The following is a 22577-nucleotide window of genomic DNA, read 5'->3' as shown; positions in this document are numbered from 1 at the left end:
TTGGGTTTGACGAATGCAGCAGAGAGGTTTTTCAGCAGGTTCACGTGAAGGTGAGATGCTACTGTGTAAGTGGGCTATTTGCAACTGGAGACGCATGATTTTGTGGCCAAAGAGACACTTTGTTACTTTTTTTCTGAATGTAAAAGTTACACTTTCTAATTGACTCACTGTATCTCACTGTCATTTGTCCTGCCCTCCACTTAGCCCCCCATACAACTAAAACACTTTCAATTCAATTTACCACACGTTGACATTTTGTTGGGTAGCCTAAGTTAGGCCACCTCAAAAACACCAAGTCCCCAATAATGCCCCATATTGAATCAGACAAAAGGGTAATTCTGTGTCAGGTCAGGCAGAGAGTTCAAGAGGTTACCACAGGGCAATTCCATGGATTTTTTTTTTTTGTAACATCCATCCAACACCAATAAAATGTGATGATGTGAATGATTACATGAAATTTGAGCATTTGCTATTTTTGGTTGAAGAATGTACATGAGAAAAAATGCACAAAAAATGAATGTTGTCATTCACATCATACAAATGCCAAGGCATTTCACTGGCGTTATGGATGTGACCAAAAGTCCATTTTCCATAGAATTACCCCACACCATCTCAATTTTTCTCAGTTTGTCTACATGATGTCTCAAACTAAGACCTGTAAACAATGTTTTATTAAATTACAATGTTTTTATTGTCATTGAGATGAAGAATCCCCTTTTCAAGAGAGACCTGGCAGCAGTCCAAGAGGAAAAGAGGAATGAGCTCAAATCCCTTGCTTTGTATGGCTATTCTCCAACTTTGAGATGTCATAGTTGAAGATTAACAACTGTTTCATTGGCAAAGGAAAAAGGCTTTTTTTTACAAAGTATTAGATACAGCAATAATTGTGTTGAATAGTGACAATGGTGTTCATTTTGTTTCTCAGAATAAATTCACTCCTTTTGAAGGTTAGATTTTTTTTCATGGTTTTCATTGAGACCAAGATAAATGGTTTTACTCAACCTTAGCAGGGCTGTCAATAAATGTGGAGGTGCAACAAAAGATGCAACATTAAATCAGAGCAAGTACAGTACATTTCAGAGCATACAAGAAAAATACAATGATCACTAATCAAAACATTTGAAGTTTGGATAGACTCAGACTCAATGGACTTAAAATATCTTTAAAATCATTGGCATTTATATGTCCTCAGCCACGCCTTTTGCCCACCATGAAGGGACCGTCCACCGAAGAGCAAGGTAACTCAAGTCAAAGAAACACTTAGTGAACAAATGTTTGTCTTGTACTGTATTTGCACTGTCAGTAGCTCAAGAGAAAAAATTGTATCAATTTCATTTGACTTTGTAAATTATAACTGATGTGATGTCAAAAGGATCAAAGGTAAGAACTTAATAACAATGTAATGTCAATATGCCTATGGGGACCCTAAAATTTATCCGCACCTTTTAGACACTGACAACAAATTCCTTGCCCTCATAATTGTATGTAGTTACTAATATGCACTGTTTGGTTTTTGAAATAAATTAGTCAACATAAACCTCACTCTTTGTGGTATTTTAAATTATTTTGTTGAAACTGTTGATTATGAACACATCAGTGACTGTTATTTTACATAAATGAATGAGGTCTTCTGAGGTGCATGTGATATCTAGCAGGAAAAGTCGTGCCTTCTCTACTCTCAGTTGAACCACTCTAGAGACAGGTGACACATGGTGGGATGGAGATGGATGTGTCAGGTCAGTGTGAATTCAATAGAGGCTGTGAAGAGGCTCCTCTGCCACCCATTTGTGTGCTCTAAACTAGTTTTTTTGTCTTCCAATATTCTTCTTTGTCCCGCGGTAAATCGTGAGAGGAATGTGAATGCACATCTGCTATTATACTTGATTATTTTTCAATATTGCTGTCCTCTCTGGTACCTATGGCTGTCATCACAGAAGCCTATAGCTTTCTGTAGAAATGAGTATATCTGTACTGCTTGATTCATGCATGTCTGTCACAAACAAATAATGACCACTTGAATAGTTAAAGCTAATATGTGACTTGTTGTACAGCTAGATGTTGAATGATGACAGACAGATGGACACAAGGATGTATAAAAGAGGTGTAAACCTTGTTTAACAGGCCTGGTTACCCATGGTAAAATTAGCTTTTGAACAACAAAGCTCTACTGTAATTGTTGTGGAACCTTTTTTTCTAAAGCTTAAACCCATTCTTCAATAAATAAATGTGAACTTGGGACACCGAACTTGCACAACAGCCTGATGTAACCCTGGAGATGGCCCCAAATCAATACAATAATAATAATAATACCATCAGTGCCCTTCAACTCAGCGGCCTGAGGGACCAGCAGCCTGTGATGCACTATCTGCTTAACATCGGAGGAAATGAATGTGGCTAAAGGAGAGGGAAAGCATAATTTGATTGGTCCCAGTGACTGCTGGTCTCAGGAGCGTTGTCCTGCAGTCTGTGGCTGTGATTAGCAGCCTAATGATGTACTGAAAGCATTATTGAAGGTAATGCCTTCCATGTGGCTTGAATTAGATGTATTTTACAGCATTAGTTAGGAGGCAATGAAGAGTTGTGCGTTTAATTGATCCATTGCGGGGATTTCTGACTATAACAAGATCACAATCCCTCTGCGCTCGTGAAGGAACTACATGCAGATTTCCATTTCAACAGTCTTGTTATTGATTTGGTTGGATACTGATATGAATTCCATCAAATTCAGTGGAATTCAACTTCAGCTATTCCTGTTACATCTTGTATCTAAGGAAACCAAGTATTTGAAAACATCAATATGAATTTAAGGCACCAAAAAGTTGTATCCAAATTTCAATGCAAGTGTACTGCAAAAAGTTAGATTATATTTTCTGTAGCAGTAAGTATAAGGCAGGATTGTCCTGTTCCAAATATCTAAAGTGAATGAATGAAGATTAGGCAGTAACCACCTCATAGGGTGGGCAAGTCTAATATGCAGTTACCCTTTCGATCACCTCCATAGGTGAAGATATAAATTTGCTGGCGGTTCCAACCCTGACAAGCTTCCTCCTCTTTGGGCTGATTTATTGGGCCACATCCTGGTCCGTAATTCATTCATTAATCACATCATTCTCATGGATCTTACCACTGGAGATAGGGGAGCAGATAAAATCATTAAAAAGACGTTAAGGTCACGCTACCAGATATGGCACCACTGCTGCATTAAACCATAACAAGCATCTCAATCTATGCCACCTTACCACCTGCTGCAAGAACAAATATGACCTGTGTACTAAACCTACAGGCACTTCCATGACCGAAAATCTACATACTGTAGATAAAATATGAGTGTTGAACAGATGTGTTAACAAGAACAATAATATGAACATTCCTGTGTGTTGGGTCTCAACCAGATGCAGGTCTAAATCATAATTTTCAAGAATATGATCGTGTTTCCTCTTAGCTTGTATGTAATCTAGTTTGCCATAATTAGATTAGCATTATGATTCAATCAGTCTGTAGTTGCAGTGTGGATGCCTGGCCTTTTCCATTCTACCTTGTGCCGCCCACAATACACAATACTGATGTTCAACACATGATGTACCTATGAGGGTAAGGTATTATGTTACTGAGTGACAGTAGGTACATTCGAGAGGGATGTTGTTGCATTGTCTTGAAACTCAAAGAGGAATTATTTGTATGGGTATGGGATGATGACAGTTTGTATAGGAGGTCGCTGCAATGTCTGAAAGATAGGGAGGATTACTCTCTTTTGTAACAGAGCACAGATATGACAAGACACCAATCCTCTGCTGACACTGAGGTGGGATGTGTGCACTAATTCACTCTTTCCCAAGCTAATCTGCTAAATAGGGTTTGTCTGTCAAAACCAATGAGGAGGCTCGGAAAAAATGTGTGGTTTACTCTGGTGGGTGAGTCATTCATATACACGAAGGCATTCCTTTGGAGCGTAGCCACAGCATCCATTTCAATGTGCTATTTGTGACAGTGGACTCGAGCAGGCGCCCTTGTAGTCAGCATGATGCTTTAAACAAAAAATAGGGGTACAACAAATCAGATATGAGTACAGAATAAATGGAAAATAAGTTATCTTGAGATATATAATCCAAATTGGTTTAGGTGAAGTGATGAAATGCCACAGTGTGTCTGCGCAAAGTAAAGCGTTTCAACAATTGCGCATTGTTTGGCGATTCCAAAACTTCCTCACACGCTAAAAACTGTCAGAAATGTGCTGTCTCCTCTGAGTATGTCATCACATGATGAGTCAAGACAAAAGAAAGTCAGAAAGCATTCTATTTTGTTAGAGCAAAACTTAATTTCACGATGGTGTGCCATATGTTGGGTATGCGAGTGCGCAATGACGAACGCGCCAATCCCGCTGGAATTGTTATGACGTATAAAGACTGATCAAATCTGATTGCTCCTAGTTCCATGAAAAGTGTTCAGATGTATAAAACGAGGGTATGGGGAGATGATCCAAACAGACGCCAGACAGTGAAGGAACCACGGAAAGCGCCAGCTTCAACTTAAGGAGATAATACAAAAGGACTGTGATTTCAGTACCACGGTCAGCGCATCAAGGGGTTCGAAGAGGATCATACCATACAACCTACGTGAGTACCTGGATATTTTCATCACTGAGCATAGACATTGACGATTAACACAATTGGTTTGAAGCAATCATTGTTTCTCTGCATGCCATCGAGGCAACTTTAGACTTTTTTTTCCAAGAGCCACAAAATTTAAAAAGAATTTAAAACAGATTTCTACTGGAAGAAATCTGAGGAGCCTTTACATTTCATCACTTTGATCGAACCCACAAAGATTATAAACGGGTTACTTTTCCATAATCTACAGTAATGTACCATAGTTCGACTTATTTCTGAATAAAGTTTAACGTTTTTACAACCTATCACATAACTTTCTTTGATATAGCCCAATTAATAAGATCTTCCCTTAACAGGTGTAAAGCGATGTTACAGAGAAACGGCTCCCAGCTCTTGCTCATAATAGCCCTGTGCAGTGTTTTGTATTCCCGGACTGTGAGTTTACCTTATGCTTCTATGAGGTAGGTGCACGATTTTGACCACAAATCACAATTTTACGTTAATATTTCACGACCGCACTACACTTACCGTTAAATGGACAGTGTCAAATACAACCTATTTGTTGTTGAATATCAACATATATTCAAAAGACAGCAGCCCAAATGAATGTATGCAATGTCAAAGATTAGGCTAATTGTGGAGTTTGAACTCTATTTACATTGACTTGCTCCTGTTGGCATTGACTAATATTTCCGATATGCAATAAAGATTCATTGTTTGACTTGCTTAAGTTATCATTACCAACTGGTGTTGTTGTTATAGGTCAATCTCTTTCGTTGTGTACTGTAAGTAAAGATGGATAGCCTAAATAAAAACATTTTGTGTTGGCAGACCCTCAAGGCACGCAGACGGTCTTTTCACGAGTGGTTACAGCAAACTTTTAGGACAGTTATCCGCGAGAAGATATTTGGAGTCATTGATTGGAAAGCGAGTAAGGTAGGTAGCATATAAACTGTAAATTAATTACACTAAAACGTTGAGTCAGAAGTGCCAACGACGCTTTCATGTTTTTTCCCCATCGTGTTTCATGTTTTTTCCCCATGTTAAGCGCACGTCTCTGCCTCCATTACGCAAAACGTAGAAACAAACTACAAACAGAAAAAAATCAGAAACTGAGTAGGCTAATATTGTGGGACTTTTTTTCATTAATAAATTATGCATTTTAAATTACTTTATTTTCAGAAGCTCGCAGTTGTAGACAACATCTGTATCCATTCTAATCTAAAGACACTAAAGAATAAAAAATCTAAAGAATAAATATGGTGAATGCAATTTCTAATGAATGATTACAGGCATGTAGGCATCATATCATACAGTGCCATGACTTCTGTGGAGAGGCAGCCAACAAACAGGTTTTCGTGTATGTTTCAGTGAGGACATGATGGAGGACCAAAGTCCAGTAAAGCGGCATTCAGATGCAATTTTTACAGACAACTACAGCCGTTTCCGGAAACAGATGGCAGTGAAGAAGTACCTGAACTCTGTCCTGTCGGGACAGAAAAGAAGGTTTGTCTGCCTACTGTTCAATCTCTCTATCAAAACTGACATGGTAGAATACAACAGTATATGAGAGAGACCAGGTGCAAATTCACTCAAATACAGCAGTTTCATACTCAGTCTTAGACTTGGTTCCATGAAATTACTTCTTCAGGATTTGCATTTGTGATTCTCTTTCACACTGTCCAGCCAAGAAGACCCTCCTAATGTACAAGAAGAGTCCACCAGAAGTGAGAGCGCCTTCCCAGAAAGCTTTGACGATGTCAGAGTAGAAGACTTTTTCAACCACCTTCAACTGGTGAGCTCAGGATTTTGAGTTGTCTAAAATGATTGTCCAACAGTGGAATCTTCCATTCCTCAATGTTAGCAAAAATGTTTTGTTTTTGCCCAAAAATATGATAACTACATTTCTGTATTCTGTTCTGACAATTATATATTTCTCCATGCATATTCCTCCCATTCTGCAGCCATTATGAGGAAGACCCATTGGAGAGGATAAGCCAATCTGCCAACCTCATTGATGTGCCATATGCAGAATATCAGAAAGGACATCAACATTAACAAAATACTGTACATTTCAAATTAGAAATATCACATGGTTATCTATAAATGACAAGTTTACACTGTATATACCAAATATATACTGTAGAGTGAGGTGCAGGACAGTTAAACATGTCTGTTGGCCCTTGAACCCAGAAATTTGCTTCGAAAAGTCCTCTGTGAATGGTTTCTCAATAAATGCATTGAATGAAGTATTGGGCTGACAAAGAACAATCACAAAATCCTGACCTAAGGTCCATAGCATTTAATCTACCATTGAGTACCATGCCTGGATCATATAGTGACGTAACATTCTCCCAGTCTTTGGAAAAATGTCCATGCATTTTGTAAATCTGAATAATTTTGTAAAAAGTATATCGATGTTGCCTCTACCTTGATGCTAAAATGGCGGGGACAATGGGGAACATGGGTGGGAATCGGGCATGAGAGATTTTTATTTTTATTTTTTTCATTCAAGGAAAATAAAAAAATTTGAAGAGCTAAACTCTGGCTGTAATCCATTCAAAGTGCCACCTTCTACCAGACTCTAAACCCATAAGCGCATAAGAGGACTTCTATTCAAGTCACATAATGGACACAGCACCTCGTGCTGGTAATAGTGCTAGATCCGTTCTCTGCTTCTAAAGAGTTGACAACAATATTGAGGTATGACATGCAACTTTAAGGTGTTTGTATCATTCTTTGTTAAAGTGTGTGTGTGTGTGTGTGTGTGTGTGTGTGTGTGTGTGTGTGTGTGTGTAAAACACTGCTGTGTAAAACAGCATTAATCACAATATGCATAACTTCACTCTAATTTAGAATTAATTGTATTCAGACAAGACTGCTTAAACACGCATAGATTAGAAATAAATATTGAACATCCATGTCTCATTTATATATTTAGTCAATCATCAATAATCATTTAATAAATTGTAGATTTCCACAGAGAGATCTGTTTTAAGATACATGTCATTTCAGTGCTGTCATTAAGCTTGACTTTAGATAGTTAGGTTATTTATTCACAACCTCTGAATGGTTTGGTGAACTAATAACCCTTTAAATAGAGACCTGTCTGGGTCTCAGGGGGAGAACATAAATCCCACAGCCTCCAATTGACAAGAAAAGCAGCCTACAGTAAAAAGGACATTTGGTATATAGATTTTCTACCAGAGACCTCATGGTCTCCTCATAATGTAGGTGATGTTTTTGGCAAATGAAGGATCAATTCACTTCAGATTTCTCCAGACACTATTGGTTCATTTGTGATCTTAGACAGCCCCATACCAGCAAACCACTTTTAGTATCCCGTTCAATATCAAATAAGCATGGAGTCTAGCTCCCATGCCGTTAGTGCAGTACGATGATGTAGTCATATGGTTTTGTGCGGGTGATGGAGAGGTTCGAAAATAGCTGTAGACTGAGTCAGCATAAAGTGTTTTGACGCATAAATGTCAAACGCACTGTGCTGTCTAGGAGAGCATGAACATTAGTGATGTTGTGTTTTAATGCCCCATGCCTACATTCATGATGCATTCAGAGGATGTTATGATTTAATGTGACGTGTGGGTGCCTTAAATGTTAAATTCAATTAAGTGGGGTTTTTTTATTATTAATAATGAGTACATGTCATTTGAATATTTAGATCCACATCTTTTAGATTAATCTACAGTACAAAAATGTAATCTTGGAATACAGAACACCCAAGTATACAAGCTGCCAGTCAGGAAATAATACACATTTATTAATGTTACATGTTGCAACAAATGTTTTTTATTTATGTTTTATTATGTGGAAAAACATAATAAAAAAGTAAAACAAAGGCTTCCTCAAACTCTGAATAATTATTTCAGATCATACAAAAAGTCACATGCAACACACATTGAAGATATACACACATGCACAATAAAGTGTGGATGATGCATGATCATAGTCCAAGGTTTCCCATAATTAACCTTGTGTTGATGGCATTAACCTGCTATCTGTGATGACTTCTTCAGCATTGTCAGATGATGATGGCATGGTGTTTGAACTCCATCTCTGCTAGGCCTACTCTGGCTGTGATTCAGCTCCTGGTACTTGCAATTACCCCTTATGTATTGTGTCATTGGGAGAGATGTGCATCGGTATAGAATAACACACAATATGATGTGAAAGGACACAAAATGAATAACGGTTTGTCACATTACGTACCCATCACCCTGTTACTAGAGGGCAAGGAAAACTGTTTAAAAAAGGAGAAGAATAAAGACGTGACAAATCTAGAGATGAGTAAATGCAAAAACAATTTTAAAAGTTGTTTTTTTTTCTAGCAGAGCAAATGTGAATTATGACAACAGAGATGGATAGCCAAGGGTCAGATTAGCAAAAGAATGAAGTAAATGTTTGGGTGAAAGTTTATCAGTTTTATCTTTCATCACCTCGTGTACTAAAATATTAATGTGTATGTATAGTTCATGACATTTACATTTTATATTAATTTGCATATGCATTTATTCATTTAGAAGATGCTTTTTCCAAGCCTTTACAGAGCTTACAAGATATTTCTTTAGAAAGAGTGGCTACACACTTTTTGGACATAAGTCAGACAAAGTGTAATGTGTAGATCCCCTGTTGAGTTAAATTAGAATAACTTTTTCATGTTAGCTGTTAGAAATTAGATGTGGTATGTTTTCAATTAGTGAATTAGTGCTCAGTTATTCCTTTCCTATACCCAATGTCCATCAACATAATTCAACAAAAGAATGTATCACCTCGCCATCCACCTCACTCTGTGTGTGTGTGTGTGTGTGTGTTTATGTGCAAGTGTGTTTAAGTGTGTCCGTTCCCTGTTGCAAATCACATGGCATGTGATTTTCCGAGCCTTGTGGGTAGGGTAGCTACTCTCATTAGCCCTCATTATTTGGGATCTAATGGTCAGTCGGCCTGCTGCACGTAAAAATAGACCAGCCTCTGGTCCACTCTGGCCAGGCCATTCTCCATCACTCTGGGGTAATTGCAGTGCTCCCACTTAAAGTGATTTCCCGCAGAAATGGACAGACATTTTTTTCTTCTTTGTCGATTTTTCTTTGCTTGGTTGTGTGTGTGTGTGTGTGTGTGTGTGTGTGTGTGTGTGTGTGTGTGTGTGTGTGTGTGTGTGTGTTTGTGTGCGTGTGTGTTTGTGAGTCATGTGATTATTACAATATTTCTGATCAAGGTTCAGGTTTATGATTCCATTAAGTATTACATCAAATAAAATTGGTTAATGATGCAAGACATGTAGTGCTTTATGTCACCAATCGATCCCAGCAGGCAGCAGTAGTAACCAGGCATCCATAATGTGGAAATCTATAAGCACAAGATCAGAAAAACCTCGAGAATGCATTTCTGCTTGTAAACAGGCAAGATCACCCTGTGGCAAACTTCTCTGAAGAAAACTCACGGGTAAAGCACCTTTCTGAATAGTACGCCTGTTTCCTCCCACGCTGTCATAGCATCGTTTGTATGGGCTAGATGACACAGCCGTCTGCACCCCCTCTCTCCACCCCTCTTGCCCCCATGCCCGATGGCACAACAGGGCTGGCATATGAAGACTGGTGGCCTGACAGCAGGCAGCGAGGCCGACCTTTAGCTCTGTGACTTATGTCTTGGTGACAGGTGCCAGTCGCTCATCATGTGCATCACATGTGCACCCAGTACTAGTCATCCGGCCCCTCAGGCCTGGGTACCATGTGTGTGTGAGTGTTTGTGTGAGTGTCTGCATGTGTGTGTGTGTGTGTGTGAGTGTGCATACAGGTGTCTGTCTGTCTGTCTGTCTGTGTATTTGTTTGGATGAAACTACTGAGAGATGGTGTGGACAGAGGAATGTGAACAGGGGTGTAGTCGTAAAATAAGAGGTGTGTGTGTGTTTGAGAGACAGAGAGTGTGTCTGTTTGTCTGTAGGTGAGTGTGCATACAGGTGTCTGTGTCTGTCTGTCTGTCTGTGTGTTTGTTTGGATGAAATACTGAGAGATGGTGTGGAAAGAGGGATGTGAACAGGGGTGTAGGCGTAAAATAAGAGGTGTGTGTGTGTGTGTGTGTCAGGGTTGTGCAAAATTTGAATTGCAATTCTGCTTCCTGTTTGCTACCTCAATTGAAATGCAAATGAAATTCAAGAATTGAATTGAAATTTAAGAGCAATTCAATTCTGGAATTTTGCACAACCCTGGTGTGTGTATGTGTGTGAGCAGAGGTGTAGAGGTAAAATAAGAGGTGTGTGTGTGTGTGAGCAGGGGTGTAGTGGTAAAATAAGAGGTGTGTGTGTGTGTGAGCAGAGGTGTAGAGGTAAAATAAGAGGTGTGTGTGTGTGTGAGCAGAGGTGTAGAGGTAAAATAAGAGGTGTGTGTGTGTGTGAGCAGGGGTGTAGTGGTAAAATAAGAAGTGGGTGAACTATGAATTCTGTGATCACAATAGGTGGACTGGGCCATGCGGTATATAGGATTTTTTTAAAAGGCAGTCAGAACATGTAACGATACCAGTGGTATTAAATGGTTCCTAGAGTGTTGATGAGTGTATTATGAATGTGGATAATACAGTGTGATTTCTGAATGTTAAAAGTTGCAATTGGTAAATAAAATCTTTTGAGAAGTGGATAAACTGCAATAGGAGGTGGATAAACTGCATTTATTTGCGTTTAGCCTCCACTCCATCCATGGATATGAGTGCCAAAGAAAGAAAAAAAGTAATTATGCTGGTGGTGATGGAAGAAAATATGCTGCTGATGTGATCAGTAGCTGTAATGTATACAGGGGTATGTATGTACATACAAATGTTGTGTTGACAAACAAAAAATTACATTGACACAATTTTGTCCATTTAAGTTCAATAATAGAACCTTACCCGTGCCAGACATCTCATTTTCTGCATTCTAAATGGCATGACTCACAGAGTGCTGAGAATCCGCATTCATCATCAGTTGGCTGACATCTGTAAACATCTGTTTCTTTCTCTCATAACATGCCCTGCTGCCTGGTGGCCCCTTTGTTTTCCAATCCACAGGTTTAATTTGGGTCTGCTGTAGTCGGAATCAATAAATCACATGAACAGTAATACAAATGCAGCCTCAGAGCTGTGTGGTCCAGCAAAGGGCAACTGAGAGATTAATTGGAGTTGTGTGAGTGGCCTAATGATGGAGCATCTCACGTGCAGACTCCTGTTGTCATCCCATCCCTCCCCTCTTCTCTTACCTGGTCCTTAGCAGAGGCGTATCAAGCTTAATCAAAGCAGGGGCGGTTCTGGGTTAGGGAAGTAAAATAATCCCGGCCACATTATAAATAACTCATTTCTACATTCTCATGACAAAAAGTGTGTGTGTGTGGGGGGATAGAATTATGTTTCAGCAAAAGTGTATAACACCCCTAACCCCCCAGCATGCAACGCTCATGGTCCTTAGAGTTTCCCATCATTCCTTTTTTAAGAGAACTGTTCACCAACAGTGGCGACTTTAGCTAAAATATTCCTGCTCTTTTATCAACCAAGCTGACCTTAACTAAGTCCACAGAGATGAATTACCTATTTGAGTGAACAGGCTGGCTACTTATTGTCTCATTCATACTCTATGAGTTTTTAAAAGCTGCTTATCTGCTGATATTTAGGTCCCTCAGTGTAGCTGAAAAGGGATGATTTGTTCAAAATCATGTTATATAGGCTGTATGCATTACTGGCTACATGAGAATGAAATAAGTACATTTCAAGGCAAATTGATGCCATAAGATGAAATGACATTGTGTTTTACTCATAACAAGAGAAAAGTGTTAGAATCATATCAGTTCAACCCATTGTATGCAGGAGGTATTTTCACTGACCGTTGTCGAGCCATGTACACAGCTGCATCAGGACAGAACACGATTTTCATCAGGAAGAAAACTATTTTGGTATTTCACGTCAAGGAGAGAAGCATTGCTAAATCAATTAAAGTGCAGCAGGGAGGCTGTATTGTATTCCTTGAGTGAAATGTCCTTGCAAATCAAAATCATCCATTTTGTGTTTCATTACATTTTAATCAGGAGTAGAAATTGCTCTAACACGTGTAAAATTGGCCTGGGGCTATGTTGCATCTAAACAAATATCTAATGTTAAATGTTGTTTCAGGGCACATCAATCACAACTTAACATCCAAAGCCAGCTATCCTCATTTTGCTGAAATAACAGGGGCAAACAAAACAGTGATACAGATCTCCATATCTAATCACTGATAGGTTTCAGGATTTGAAACTCCCCATATCCCCCAATAGTTTTGATGACTATGAGAGTGCTGGGGTTACCAAAGTTTTCAGGTCATGATAAATGCATTATTATTTGCCTCTTTCGGCACAAATCTCACAAGGGAGACAATTACTGCTGTCTACAAACACCTCTTCTACTCCCGCAGATACCAATTCAAATCTCACCACGTAGCATGATAATTGTTCTCTGTGGGTGCAGGCCCTTTGATGTTACATTAAACATGCTCCGAGTCCATTTTACCGATCAGATATACCATTAAACAATTAAATTCAATTCTCAAATTGAAGATCAATCAGCACTTGCAAAGATGACAAGGCTGTGGCATGACATTGTGTGACGACCAGTAATCCGTCATTTGGGTCAATGCATTATGGGCCCAATCAGTGTGTGGGGAAAGACCTAGATATTATAAACAGTCAAGTTTAATTCGATCAGTTTGCCCTTCAGGTCGCCAGGCCTAAAGGTCTTGGTTTAATAGTGCATACATACTTTAATGAAAAGTCCCAAATTAAGAAATTTAAAGCAGTGTATTAAACAGTACCTTTTAAACAATGGCCAATTACTAGCCCTTGTACCTTGCAACTTATTTTAAGTTAATATAGTTTAACAACCGCCGCCGCCCCCCCAACAAATTTTATTGAGCCAAATACACCCCAAAAAATGCACTAGAATAACTCCTGACAAAAAGATTTGGGAACTGTTTGCGAAATCAAGCAATAGACTATCCGCTAGTTGTTATAATTGTTTGATTTGGGTAGATCAAAACCATTTCAGAAAATCCAAGATAAAAACAAAATTGCCTATAAATTGACAAACACGGAATCTGGCTTTCCCCCCAAATCTTGGCAGTATGGCACCATCTAGGCAATAACTTTGGAATTGCAAAGGAGGCTAGAACAGTAAAATGACAAATATTTTATTTGAAACAAACAAATATTTACATTTTGGACCATATATTTTCCATATGACCGGACAATACATATAAAAAAACACTTATAATATAAAACTTTCACATCAATTCTCTTGTATTTACAAATATAGTCCTTTTATATACAATATCATTGACATCAAACCATTGACATCATTGTTCAGTCTAACCTTAGATTATCAACAAGGACAGACATGAAAATGGTGAATATAAAGATTTTTTTTTTAAAACAATCTTTAAAAGACTTTATGGGTTGTGGTTAAGAAAAATAAAACCTGAGTTAATATGAAGCAGCTTGCTCAGACTCCTCGCCTTCCCTTTTGTGCAGTTGTGTGTATGCATGTCCTTGGCTGTTCAGAGTCGGCGAATGTTCCGCTTGCTCTGCTTGCTACAGGGCAGGTGTGTGGCCACAGAGCCCCGAGACCCGGGGGAGCAGGAGCTACCCAGCACACCTGTGCGGCAGGCCGAGGAGCCATGGAAGGCGCCCAGGCAGAGGGTGCAGAAGTCGTACGCGCAGCTGGCACGCGTGCACACGGCACGCTTCATGGCGGCGTCGTAGCGCGCGGGTGAGCTGCACTGCCTACAGGACTTCAACCCTTCGTCATTCTTTAGAGTCCTGGCAGCCTATGGTGAAGACAAACAAGTCCAATCAACAGTCAGCAGCTTCAGGGTAATCTGATAAGCAATACTGTTATATGCCTTTTGTTATAATTTTGCTTAATTTCTTTGTTTGTTTTTTGCCCAAATATGCTTTTTGTAAGTCACTTTGGACAAAAGTGTCAGTCAATCTTAAACTACAAAATACAATAGGTGACAAGTTATGGTGCTTTCTATTTGTCTTGTAAATCATCGTACACCCACTCGTACAACATGTACGAATTAGTGGCGACAGGAACGCATTTCGCTTGAGCCACGAGGGGCATTAGCAGGAGGCTAGTCATTGTTATTGTTTTGTGCTACATGTAGCCTCTAGCTAAACGGCTGGAAAAAAAATTGTTTCATTGTATTGCAGGCACAGCAAAACTGTGCAATGCATGAATTGGCGACCGGATTGAAGCAGCAATGTAATCTAGTGTGTAAGAGCATTACATCAACATGACCAACACAGTACATATGCAAAAAAAATACATGTCATCTCATCTCAACTATGGGCGCAGCCATGTTTGTTGTAAGGTCAGACGACGTCCCACCTCGGGGTACCCTCAAGTACTCGAGGTAAAGGGCGTGCCCAAAATGCCGCAAGAAAGCTGGGTAATTTACACTTTCCAACTCGGGCGGCGGATTTACGAGACAAATAGAAAGCACGGTTAAAGCAACATTACGAAACAATGTACTAGTTAGCCAACTATAAACGGTATGCAAACCTGGCAAACACTACCCAGAGCCTTGTTAGCTCTGCTAGATGCTTACTAACATTCAATGCACTATCCTTTAGTGATAGTCAACAATGTCACATTGCAAAAGATTTCCCTTAATTTTTTTTGCAGCGTGTTCCAGCCAGGAATATATTACTACATAATGCACATCCTGAGGTAAATTGGTAAATGTTTGCAATTTCTTTTTGCCTTGAGTTTTTTGCCAACATTTGCAACAGTCTGAGGAGGTAGTTCTCTGCGAACATTCAATGGAGCTGGAAGTGTTACTGTTACAATGGAATATTTACACCAAATCGTTCAAATTTAACTGTTCAAAGAAAACATGTTCACCATGAACGTTCGCCACTGTTTGGCAAATTTGAACGCACCTCAGGATGGCTGGTGAGAACGACCATACCCAATCAAAATTAATTTGAAAATTATGCAAAAAAAGGTTACCTGATAAAAGCATACCTTCAAAAGTGGCAAAGTGGTGTATAATGTTGCTTTAGGAGAAGACAACTCTTTGTGTGTTTGAAGAACCATATCAGAAAGATAATACTAGGTAAGACCTTACCTCTTGGAATTTGTGGAACTGGCTTGTCTTCCTGCAGGTAGCTTGACCCTGTGGCGTGCCTTTGTTCATGACCACCTTCCTATCGGGGGTGCTCACTGGGGTGGACGTTATGCGTTGAATGGACGACAACACCACCCTTGATGGGGCGAAGTCTCGCGAAAAGGAACCAGTTGGTCTGTTTTCCTGCTGATAAATTAGAGACTATTTAAGAACTTCAGATCAACAACAGATAGCACGGAGGGGTGTTCACTCTAGCACACCAGGCTACTGAATGGGTTTTAACACACTGAACACAGAAACCTGCCCAGCAGGCCTCTCCACACCTTTCCTTGCATGTCATTAACATTGCTTACATCTGGACATTACCATATAACTGCCATTGGATATCTCCTAAGCAACAAAGACTTCCTTAGTACTCCTTACCTGTATTCTCTGTTCAGCTGCTCTGCAGCGCTCAAATGCTGAGCGTTCTTGACGGATGATATCTCTCCAAGTGTTGCTCACTTTTTTACAACTGAAGGAACAAAGAAACACTTAATTTAGAAATGCATTTTTTCGTAACACTGTAAACAAACACAAACCAAATGCTGTTGCTCTGAATCAACAGGACAGTGCTGATTCTGTGAATTGACACAACACATACCTAATTAAGTCTGAGTCCTCAACATGCCTCAGTATCCTGCTGAGAATGTGCCTCATGTCTCTTTCCATCAGAGTGCTGAGAATGTCCAGGCATTCCAGACCCATTTTCCCACCAATGACGTTCTGTAGGCCGCTGTTGTTTGCCAGTGTGCTTATGACTGACCAGTCATAGTTCTGGGTCTTTTTAAAGGTTTCTGACAATTTGCGACAAACTTGTTGTTGAAACCTCAGTATGGGAAGAGTGGAAGCTGACTGCCCAATTGTGTCTGGTGTGCTTTCTTCAATAAAGTGAGAAGAGCCACTCTCCTCCAGTCCCTCGCTGAAGGGCTCTCCAAAGTCCACATCGCTGTGCTCATGGTGGCTGTTCTGAAGAGACAGATAGCCACTGTCCTCAGACTGTACATTACCTCTCACAGTCTCATCCTGTAATGTCCTTGCAAGAGGTTCTGGTGTGAGGCATTCTTTGTTTTCTTTGCCTTTAACAGCAGAGTCAAAGTGAAAAGTTACTTTCGACACACCTGGAGAAGGCAAAGACTTCACAGATACCAGTACACATTTTTTCCGGGGAGAGGAATTGTGGTCTGGTTCGTCCGCGTTGACGACACGTTGTTCCGTGCAATATGAAACGAGGGATTCCGCAGACAGGGGGCACTTCATTTCCGTATTCTGGAGGGAAAAGGTGAAATTGGACATCAAAATAACGTTAATCACAGCGGTTTTACCTCTTTAAGTGACTGAATGTATTAAAAGATATACTTGTTAGTAGGCAAAAACTACTAACGAATCAGATATGGCTATCGTTGAGAACAGTTTCTAACTTACACAGAAATAAAGGGTAAAAAAAAAAAAGACCAAAATATTTAAGGCCAAATTAGTTGAACTACCAAAGTAACAGTGCCCAACCACGTTAAGATAACTTTATATTGTGTAAATTGAGCTAAATATGAGATTTGGCAAGCGACCCATTTCAAGTGGGCTACACCATTTTGTGACTAGGTGACAATGACTACTAGCACTAGGTGTAAGCTTTGGTCATCAAAGTTAACTTTTATAACATTGATTTAGTTTCCACGTAGATAATATTGCTGTGCTAATGTTAGTCCAAAAGATGCAAACAATGTCAATACCAACTGCAACTATAGCGTTACACTTAAATTATGGATTGCGCGCCATGAAAAACGGGGAGTTTAGCTAACTAGCAACAGCCATATATGCAACATGTTGCTAGTGTAACTACATTGACATGACTCGTTGAGCCACCTAGCTAGCATTCTATAACTTAACTTACCAGCTAAGATTGCTAACGTCAACTCGTGTCATAACTTTCATGCCATGGCATGGTATGCCAATAAAAATAGCTAAGGCTTATGGCTACGACAGACACCCTTAACATTAAACAGTTTTCGAATTTCACAAAATAGTCAATTGACCTAGCAAATGTATCGTTAATGCTAAAGTTATCAAGACAACAAGCCAGCCAAACTCCTGGAGGGATTTCCCAATTCAAGAACAACCTCTGCAAGATATCCTCGCTTGCTATGACTTAATTTAGCAAGGGAACTAAGTAGAACCAGCACAAAATTCTCCATAAGTCTTACCTTTTCACACGAGGACGATCTCTTTCTTTTGCCGCGAATGATTTTCATCTGATATTTTGTTGTATAGTGTCCACATAAAGAATTTAGCGGCAAACACAGACCCAGTGAATGAGGATGGTGAAAAAGCGCCAGTTAAGAATGGGTTTGAAATACGCGTACAAAATACACTAACCAATGAGAAGCAGCCGGGACTTTTACCTTTAACTGACTGAAAACAGGGAGTAACCAATGAACTACAGGAGATATTCTGATGTCACCACGTTATAACGTAACGCTACGCGCCTGTACGTCCAGCAGTAGCAGAAAGGGAGGTAAATAAACAAGAAATGCAACGCACATTGATTTAAACGGTTTAAAAGTTTGGCGGTATTAAGTGGGTACAGCTAAACACCCTAATGCATTTTCTCTTGTGTTCTCTTGTGGCAACACAGTCGATTGAAACATTATTTTTATTTATCAGTTGCATTTCAACAGCTTCTTGCATAAAGACACAACACATTAACATGCATTATGTCATAGACATAGATAGGCACGGTGCCTCGATGCCTGTGTTTTAAAACGAATAGTTTTAAATCCGTGCATTACCGGAAATCAAAGCAGTCAAAAACATTTGGCGGGACGACCACTAAACGAGTCCACGGAGAAAATAATAGAAAACGTCAGGTGACGAGTCAGGTTAGCTCTCACTGTCCCCCAAAAGGTCCAGAAGGATTTCTTGTTGAGAGAACTGTTGCAGACACACGCTCATTTCTTCTAATAAATCCTCTCCCAAGATAAATCCTCGGACATCATGCATCGTTTTCCCAATACGATGATCCGTGACGCGATCTTGTGAAAAATTGTAGGTTCTGATCTTTTCTGATCTCCCTTTGCTTCCAATCTAAAACAAAATTAATTTTAATAAAGTTTTTAAATATTTATAAAATACTTATTCCTATAAGATGTAACGCAAGATACACACAAACGAAAGCATATCAAGCACTAAAATAGTAATAAAAGCATAACACTAAAGAATATAATTTAAATAGCACTAGGCCTACTTGATCTGCATACACATACAGATAATAGATAGGCCTATGATTATAGAAGTTAAAGGGCTGACTCTTAAACTTTACTGGCCTACCTGTAGTTTACGTGTCTGGTATCTTTTACTTGTCTCTTCCTCCAGTTTCATGCTGTAAAGCTTGGCTCGGAGCACCTTCATGGCAGTTTCTTTATTCTTTATCTGGGACCGTTCCTGCTGACACTCAGATACCACTCCTAGAAATCCAAAGAGCCCCTAATTGATTAGCCTACTAAAAACTACAAAGAAAGACTAGTCTCCTGTTGCTGTTGTGTTGTTGTCAAATTTGACTGTCAGTTTATGGTTATGCCGAGTAGACTACACATAGCAAAACTTCACAGTAGCAGATCTGTTGTAAATTTGAACCATGTTATCCCTCTCCTCACCTGTGGGGATATGGACGATTCGTACAGCACTGTCTGTTGTGTTGACATGCTGTCCACCTGCACCACTTGCTCTCTTTGTCTCAATTCTGAGATCTTTTGCCTGAATGGTAAATGTGATCTGAAAATCGGAATAACATTTATAGTCAGCTAAATTATTACATTACATTTACATTACATTTAGCAGACACTTCTTGACCAAAATATGGTAGCATAGGCCTAACAACATGAGTATCCTGAGTTGAACATACAGCAAATTTTCCAAAAATTCAACCAGTAGGCTTTTGCTGATATCTTTTGCTGATGCTGACTGTGTGTTTTAGTAGAAATTCTTTGCTTTGATACTCTGTATTCACATGGTTCCTTATGGTAGAGGAATGAAACTATAGAGGTCGGATCAATATGGTGATGAATGATTCCCTAACCTCTGTAGGCTGAGGGAGAATTGCAACGGTCATTGTACTGGTGTGCATGCGGCCCTGTTTCTCAGTTTTGGGGACCCTTTGCACGCGGTGGACTCCAGCTTCAAACTTCATCTTCTTATAGCTCAAGGGCCCACTAATACTGGCACTCCCATGTCTCAATCCACCTATTTGGAAAAAAATATATATGGACACAGGTATTGTTAAAGGTACACCATTATGTGTAGTTCCTTAGTCATTCTCTTGATGACCAACTGTATTGTATGTTTTAGGTACGTTGGATTAATGTAATTCCCCCAGACAGAGTATACTAGATACATGTGCACACAAACAGACACTACCCCATCACCAAGGACAGACTGGAGTTATAACTCGGCTATACAAAACAGGAAACATAAAGACTATGCAGGTAAGCCATATACAATAAAGAGATCAGACATAGGCACACACAAGATTTACACCATCTGTCGACTTCAGTCCTGATTTCTGAAGGTAACAACAGTCAAAAAATAAAAAATACATACAACAGCAAGAGACCTCACAAATAAGTCATTTGCAGTATAATGTATCTAATATTTTCTCAGATTATTCTGGTATAGTGTTAGCCTGGGTTTCTCCATGCTGCTGTGCCAGGCTAAGATAGTGTATTTTTAGATGTTGAAATTACTTCCATCTTAATAAAGCATATTAACAACTCTGTGTCCTTATGTAAACATCCTCCCTTTCAATTCTTAATATTCACACAAAATGATATGTCGGTTCCTGCTGACCTATTTCGCTGGATGTGTACTCCAGTACATCAAATCCCCATCCTTGGAAGGCAGCAAAGCTCTGGTACATGTCAAACATTTCTGATGTAAAGAGCATTGCCTCCTGTCCTCCAACCCCAGCCGTGACTTCAAGGACTAGATCACTCATGTCTGATTCCTCGGCAGGAATGATGAGAGACAGGATCTGAAAGTAAAGGGGGAATTACTTCTGGCAAAAGTGTCAAGTTGTTTTGATAATGGAGCCAATGGGACTACTGTTATTAAAACAATGCTGGAGCATATAGGCCCACCGTTTGTCTCAGGTCTTGAATAGCAGTCTGGCAAGAATCTCTTTCCATTTCTGCCAATTCACGTAATTCTGGGTCATTGTCTGAAATGGCAAGCATGTAATCACATTTCAAAACATGTTAAGTGCACAGGAAATCTTGGACAAGGATTTCAGTTTAAGACATAATCAATCAGATCAAAATGTTCACCCTTAAGTAAAGCCTCGGTTTCTTCAAACTCTTTCTGTTTTAATTTGAGGTCTCTGATTTGTTGGACCAACGGCGTTAAAACCGAGACTCGGATCCTCTTCTGACTTAGTTCCTCCTCGCCATGACTTTGATCTTCCATCGTGTTTATGATTTTCAAACTAGCCTCGTACTCATCTTCCATTTTCTTCAAGTATTCCTGCAACGATGGCTTGGAAAATATTTCCTCCACTGATAAAATCTTCGACAGGAACACTGACTGAGTTACATGAAAACCACGAAGCGTTATCATGTGCCCAAACATCGAGAGAGTGTGAGGTGAATTTCTGTTCGTTTGCTGCCTTGCACATAAATGTTTGTGGTACAGTCTTTGTAGGCAGGGAGCATGACAGGTGTCAGAGACCCGACTCAGAAAGCATCTCGTAATCCGATCGAACCCACACTTACCATAAAGTAGCATAATCGACCTACTCCTGTTCATGGGTATTCCTCAAAACCAAGAATAAAGACCACAACTGTTGACTGGAACCTGAGAGTGAAATGAGCCATTTGAAAATATTTATGTACTGTCAATGATGCATTCTGTAGCGGCTAAATTAACTGCAGTATTTGGCTCAGTCTACTATTTTCATGTGTTCTCAAGGGCGCAGACATGTTGTAAAAACAACGCGTGCGCGATAAACATTTACCGTAATGACAGGAGAATGTGTTCAGAAAGAAAATCATCATAATGCATTTAAAAGGGTTTTATGTAAATATGGGTATTACTTTCACTGAAATGGATACTTTCATTGAAAGCGCTTGACATTATACTAATATCTCTGTGTAGGCTACCTCAACGGCCAAGGCCTATGTGACTATACAAATATAATGAGATGTTACTGCTACACTGTTTACAGGGTATATTAGCACATATATGCACAACCCCTGCCTGCCTGCCTCCCTCCCACAGCCTGGATTGTGCCCTTACTTAATACTAAACACTTAATATTTGACCAATGGCTGTAACGCTATTAATTCAAACTATTCTTGCACTGCTATAGTTTATATTACTTTGTCTACATTATTCTCTTATATGTCCATATTTATTTTATGCTGGTCTCTAGACTTTATTCTTGCACCTGCTGTTGGACTTACTTATTTGCACCATCACCATGACTCACTCTCATAGACCACCTTACCATGCATACATTAACCCAGGCTGAATTTCCCTTTGGGGATCAATAAAGTATCTATCTATCTATCTATCTATCTATCATGTAATAATCTTGCATCTTCATTGTGCAGCTATACCCATACATTGTCAGCAGGTGGCGCACAAAGATTTTGGATACTTGTCTGTAGTAACCCTAGCACTGTGCACCTTGGCCTTGGCCTAAGAGCTGCTTACATCCAGAAAAGCTCTGATACTTTCCTGGACGCAGACGTTTATGAGTCCATTGCTGTGGTTTGATTACCTCATTTGAAAGCCAGATTTAGTGA

The 22577-nt window shown here is 39.5% G+C and overlaps 3 protein-coding genes across 4 annotated transcripts; 1 reads left to right on the top strand and 2 right to left on the bottom strand.

Annotated features, from left to right (window-relative positions):
* Window positions 1-4471: 4471 nt before the first annotated feature.
* LOC125311703 (vasoactive intestinal peptide) lies at window positions 4472-7149 on the top strand. The gene is made up of 6 exons (XM_048269980.1): window positions 4472-4613; window positions 4964-5068; window positions 5439-5543; window positions 5979-6113; window positions 6294-6402; window positions 6572-7149. Exons 2-6 carry the CDS (start codon window positions 4974-4976, stop codon window positions 6578-6580), a joined length of 453 nt encoding a protein of 150 aa, XP_048125937.1. The 5' UTR covers window positions 4472-4613; window positions 4964-4973; the 3' UTR covers window positions 6581-7149.
* A 6684-nt stretch (window positions 7150-13833) lies between these two features.
* On the bottom strand, window positions 13834-18290 carry fbxo5 (F-box protein 5). Of its 2 annotated transcripts, none has more exons than XM_048270464.1 (5): window positions 17985-18290; window positions 16388-17052; window positions 16168-16258; window positions 15745-15930; window positions 13834-14436 (listed from the first exon to the last, which is right to left on the bottom strand). In XM_048270464.1, the coding sequence occupies exons 1-5, from the start codon at window positions 18030-18032 to the stop codon at window positions 14167-14169; spliced, it is 1260 nt and encodes a 419-aa protein (XP_048126421.1). In that variant the 5' UTR covers window positions 18033-18290; the 3' UTR covers window positions 13834-14166. The 2 variants fall into 2 exon arrangements, with proteins under 2 accessions (XP_048126421.1, XP_048126422.1); XM_048270465.1 differs by having other exon boundaries at window positions 15745-15927.
* A 125-nt stretch (window positions 18291-18415) lies between these two features.
* mtrf1l (mitochondrial translational release factor 1-like) lies at window positions 18416-21772 on the bottom strand. Its single transcript, XM_048270463.1, has 7 exons — window positions 21099-21772; window positions 20913-20992; window positions 20623-20806; window positions 19856-20019; window positions 19434-19551; window positions 19108-19244; window positions 18416-18864 (listed from the first exon to the last, which is right to left on the bottom strand). The coding sequence occupies exons 1-7, from the start codon at window positions 21574-21576 to the stop codon at window positions 18661-18663; spliced, it is 1365 nt and encodes a 454-aa protein (XP_048126420.1). The 5' UTR covers window positions 21577-21772; the 3' UTR covers window positions 18416-18660.
* Window positions 21773-22577: the final 805 nt, after the last annotated feature.

The sequence above is a fragment of the Alosa alosa genome, chromosome 18, assembly GCF_017589495.1.
Source record: "Alosa alosa isolate M-15738 ecotype Scorff River chromosome 18, AALO_Geno_1.1, whole genome shotgun sequence".
Lineage (NCBI taxonomy): Eukaryota > Metazoa > Chordata > Actinopteri > Clupeiformes > Clupeidae > Alosa > Alosa alosa.
The sequence above is the reverse complement of the archived record's forward strand: the minus strand, read 5'-3'. Positions and strand labels throughout refer to the sequence as shown.

What these genes read in the sequence shown, in the direction of transcription:
- fbxo5 (XM_048270464.1), bottom strand. Translation starts at nt 18,032, where the DNA reads ATGAAAATCATTCGCGGCAAAAGAAAGAGATCGTCCTCGTGTGAAAAG. An exon ending in GATCGTCCTCGTGTGAAAAG is followed by an intron (nt 17,053 to 17,984) that starts GTAAGACTTATG and finishes TTTTCCCTCCAG; the next exon opens with AATACGGAAATGAAGTGCCC. An exon ending in GAGGACTCAGACTTAATTAG is followed by an intron (nt 16,259 to 16,387) that starts GTATGTGTTGTG and finishes TTGTTCCTTCAG; the next exon opens with TTGTAAAAAAGTGAGCAACA.
- LOC125311703 (XM_048269980.1), top strand. Translation starts at nt 4,974, where the DNA reads ATGTTACAGAGAAACGGCTCCCAGCTCTTGCTCATAATAGCCCTGTGC. An exon ending in TTGATTGGAAAGCGAGTAAG is followed by an intron (nt 5,544 to 5,978) that starts GTAGGTAGCATA and finishes TGTATGTTTCAG; the next exon opens with TGAGGACATGATGGAGGACC. An exon ending in CTGTCGGGACAGAAAAGAAG is followed by an intron (nt 6,114 to 6,293) that starts GTTTGTCTGCCT and finishes CACACTGTCCAG; the next exon opens with CCAAGAAGACCCTCCTAATG.
- mtrf1l (XM_048270463.1), bottom strand. Translation starts at nt 21,576, where the DNA reads ATGAACAGGAGTAGGTCGATTATGCTACTTTATGGTAAGTGTGGGTTC. An exon ending in AACCGAGGCTTTACTTAAGG is followed by an intron (nt 20,993 to 21,098) that starts GTGAACATTTTG and finishes TTGCCATTTCAG; the next exon opens with ACAATGACCCAGAATTACGT. An exon ending in TTCTCCCTCAGCCTACAGAG is followed by an intron (nt 19,552 to 19,855) that starts GTTAGGGAATCA and finishes TCCGATTTTCAG; the next exon opens with ATCACATTTACCATTCAGGC.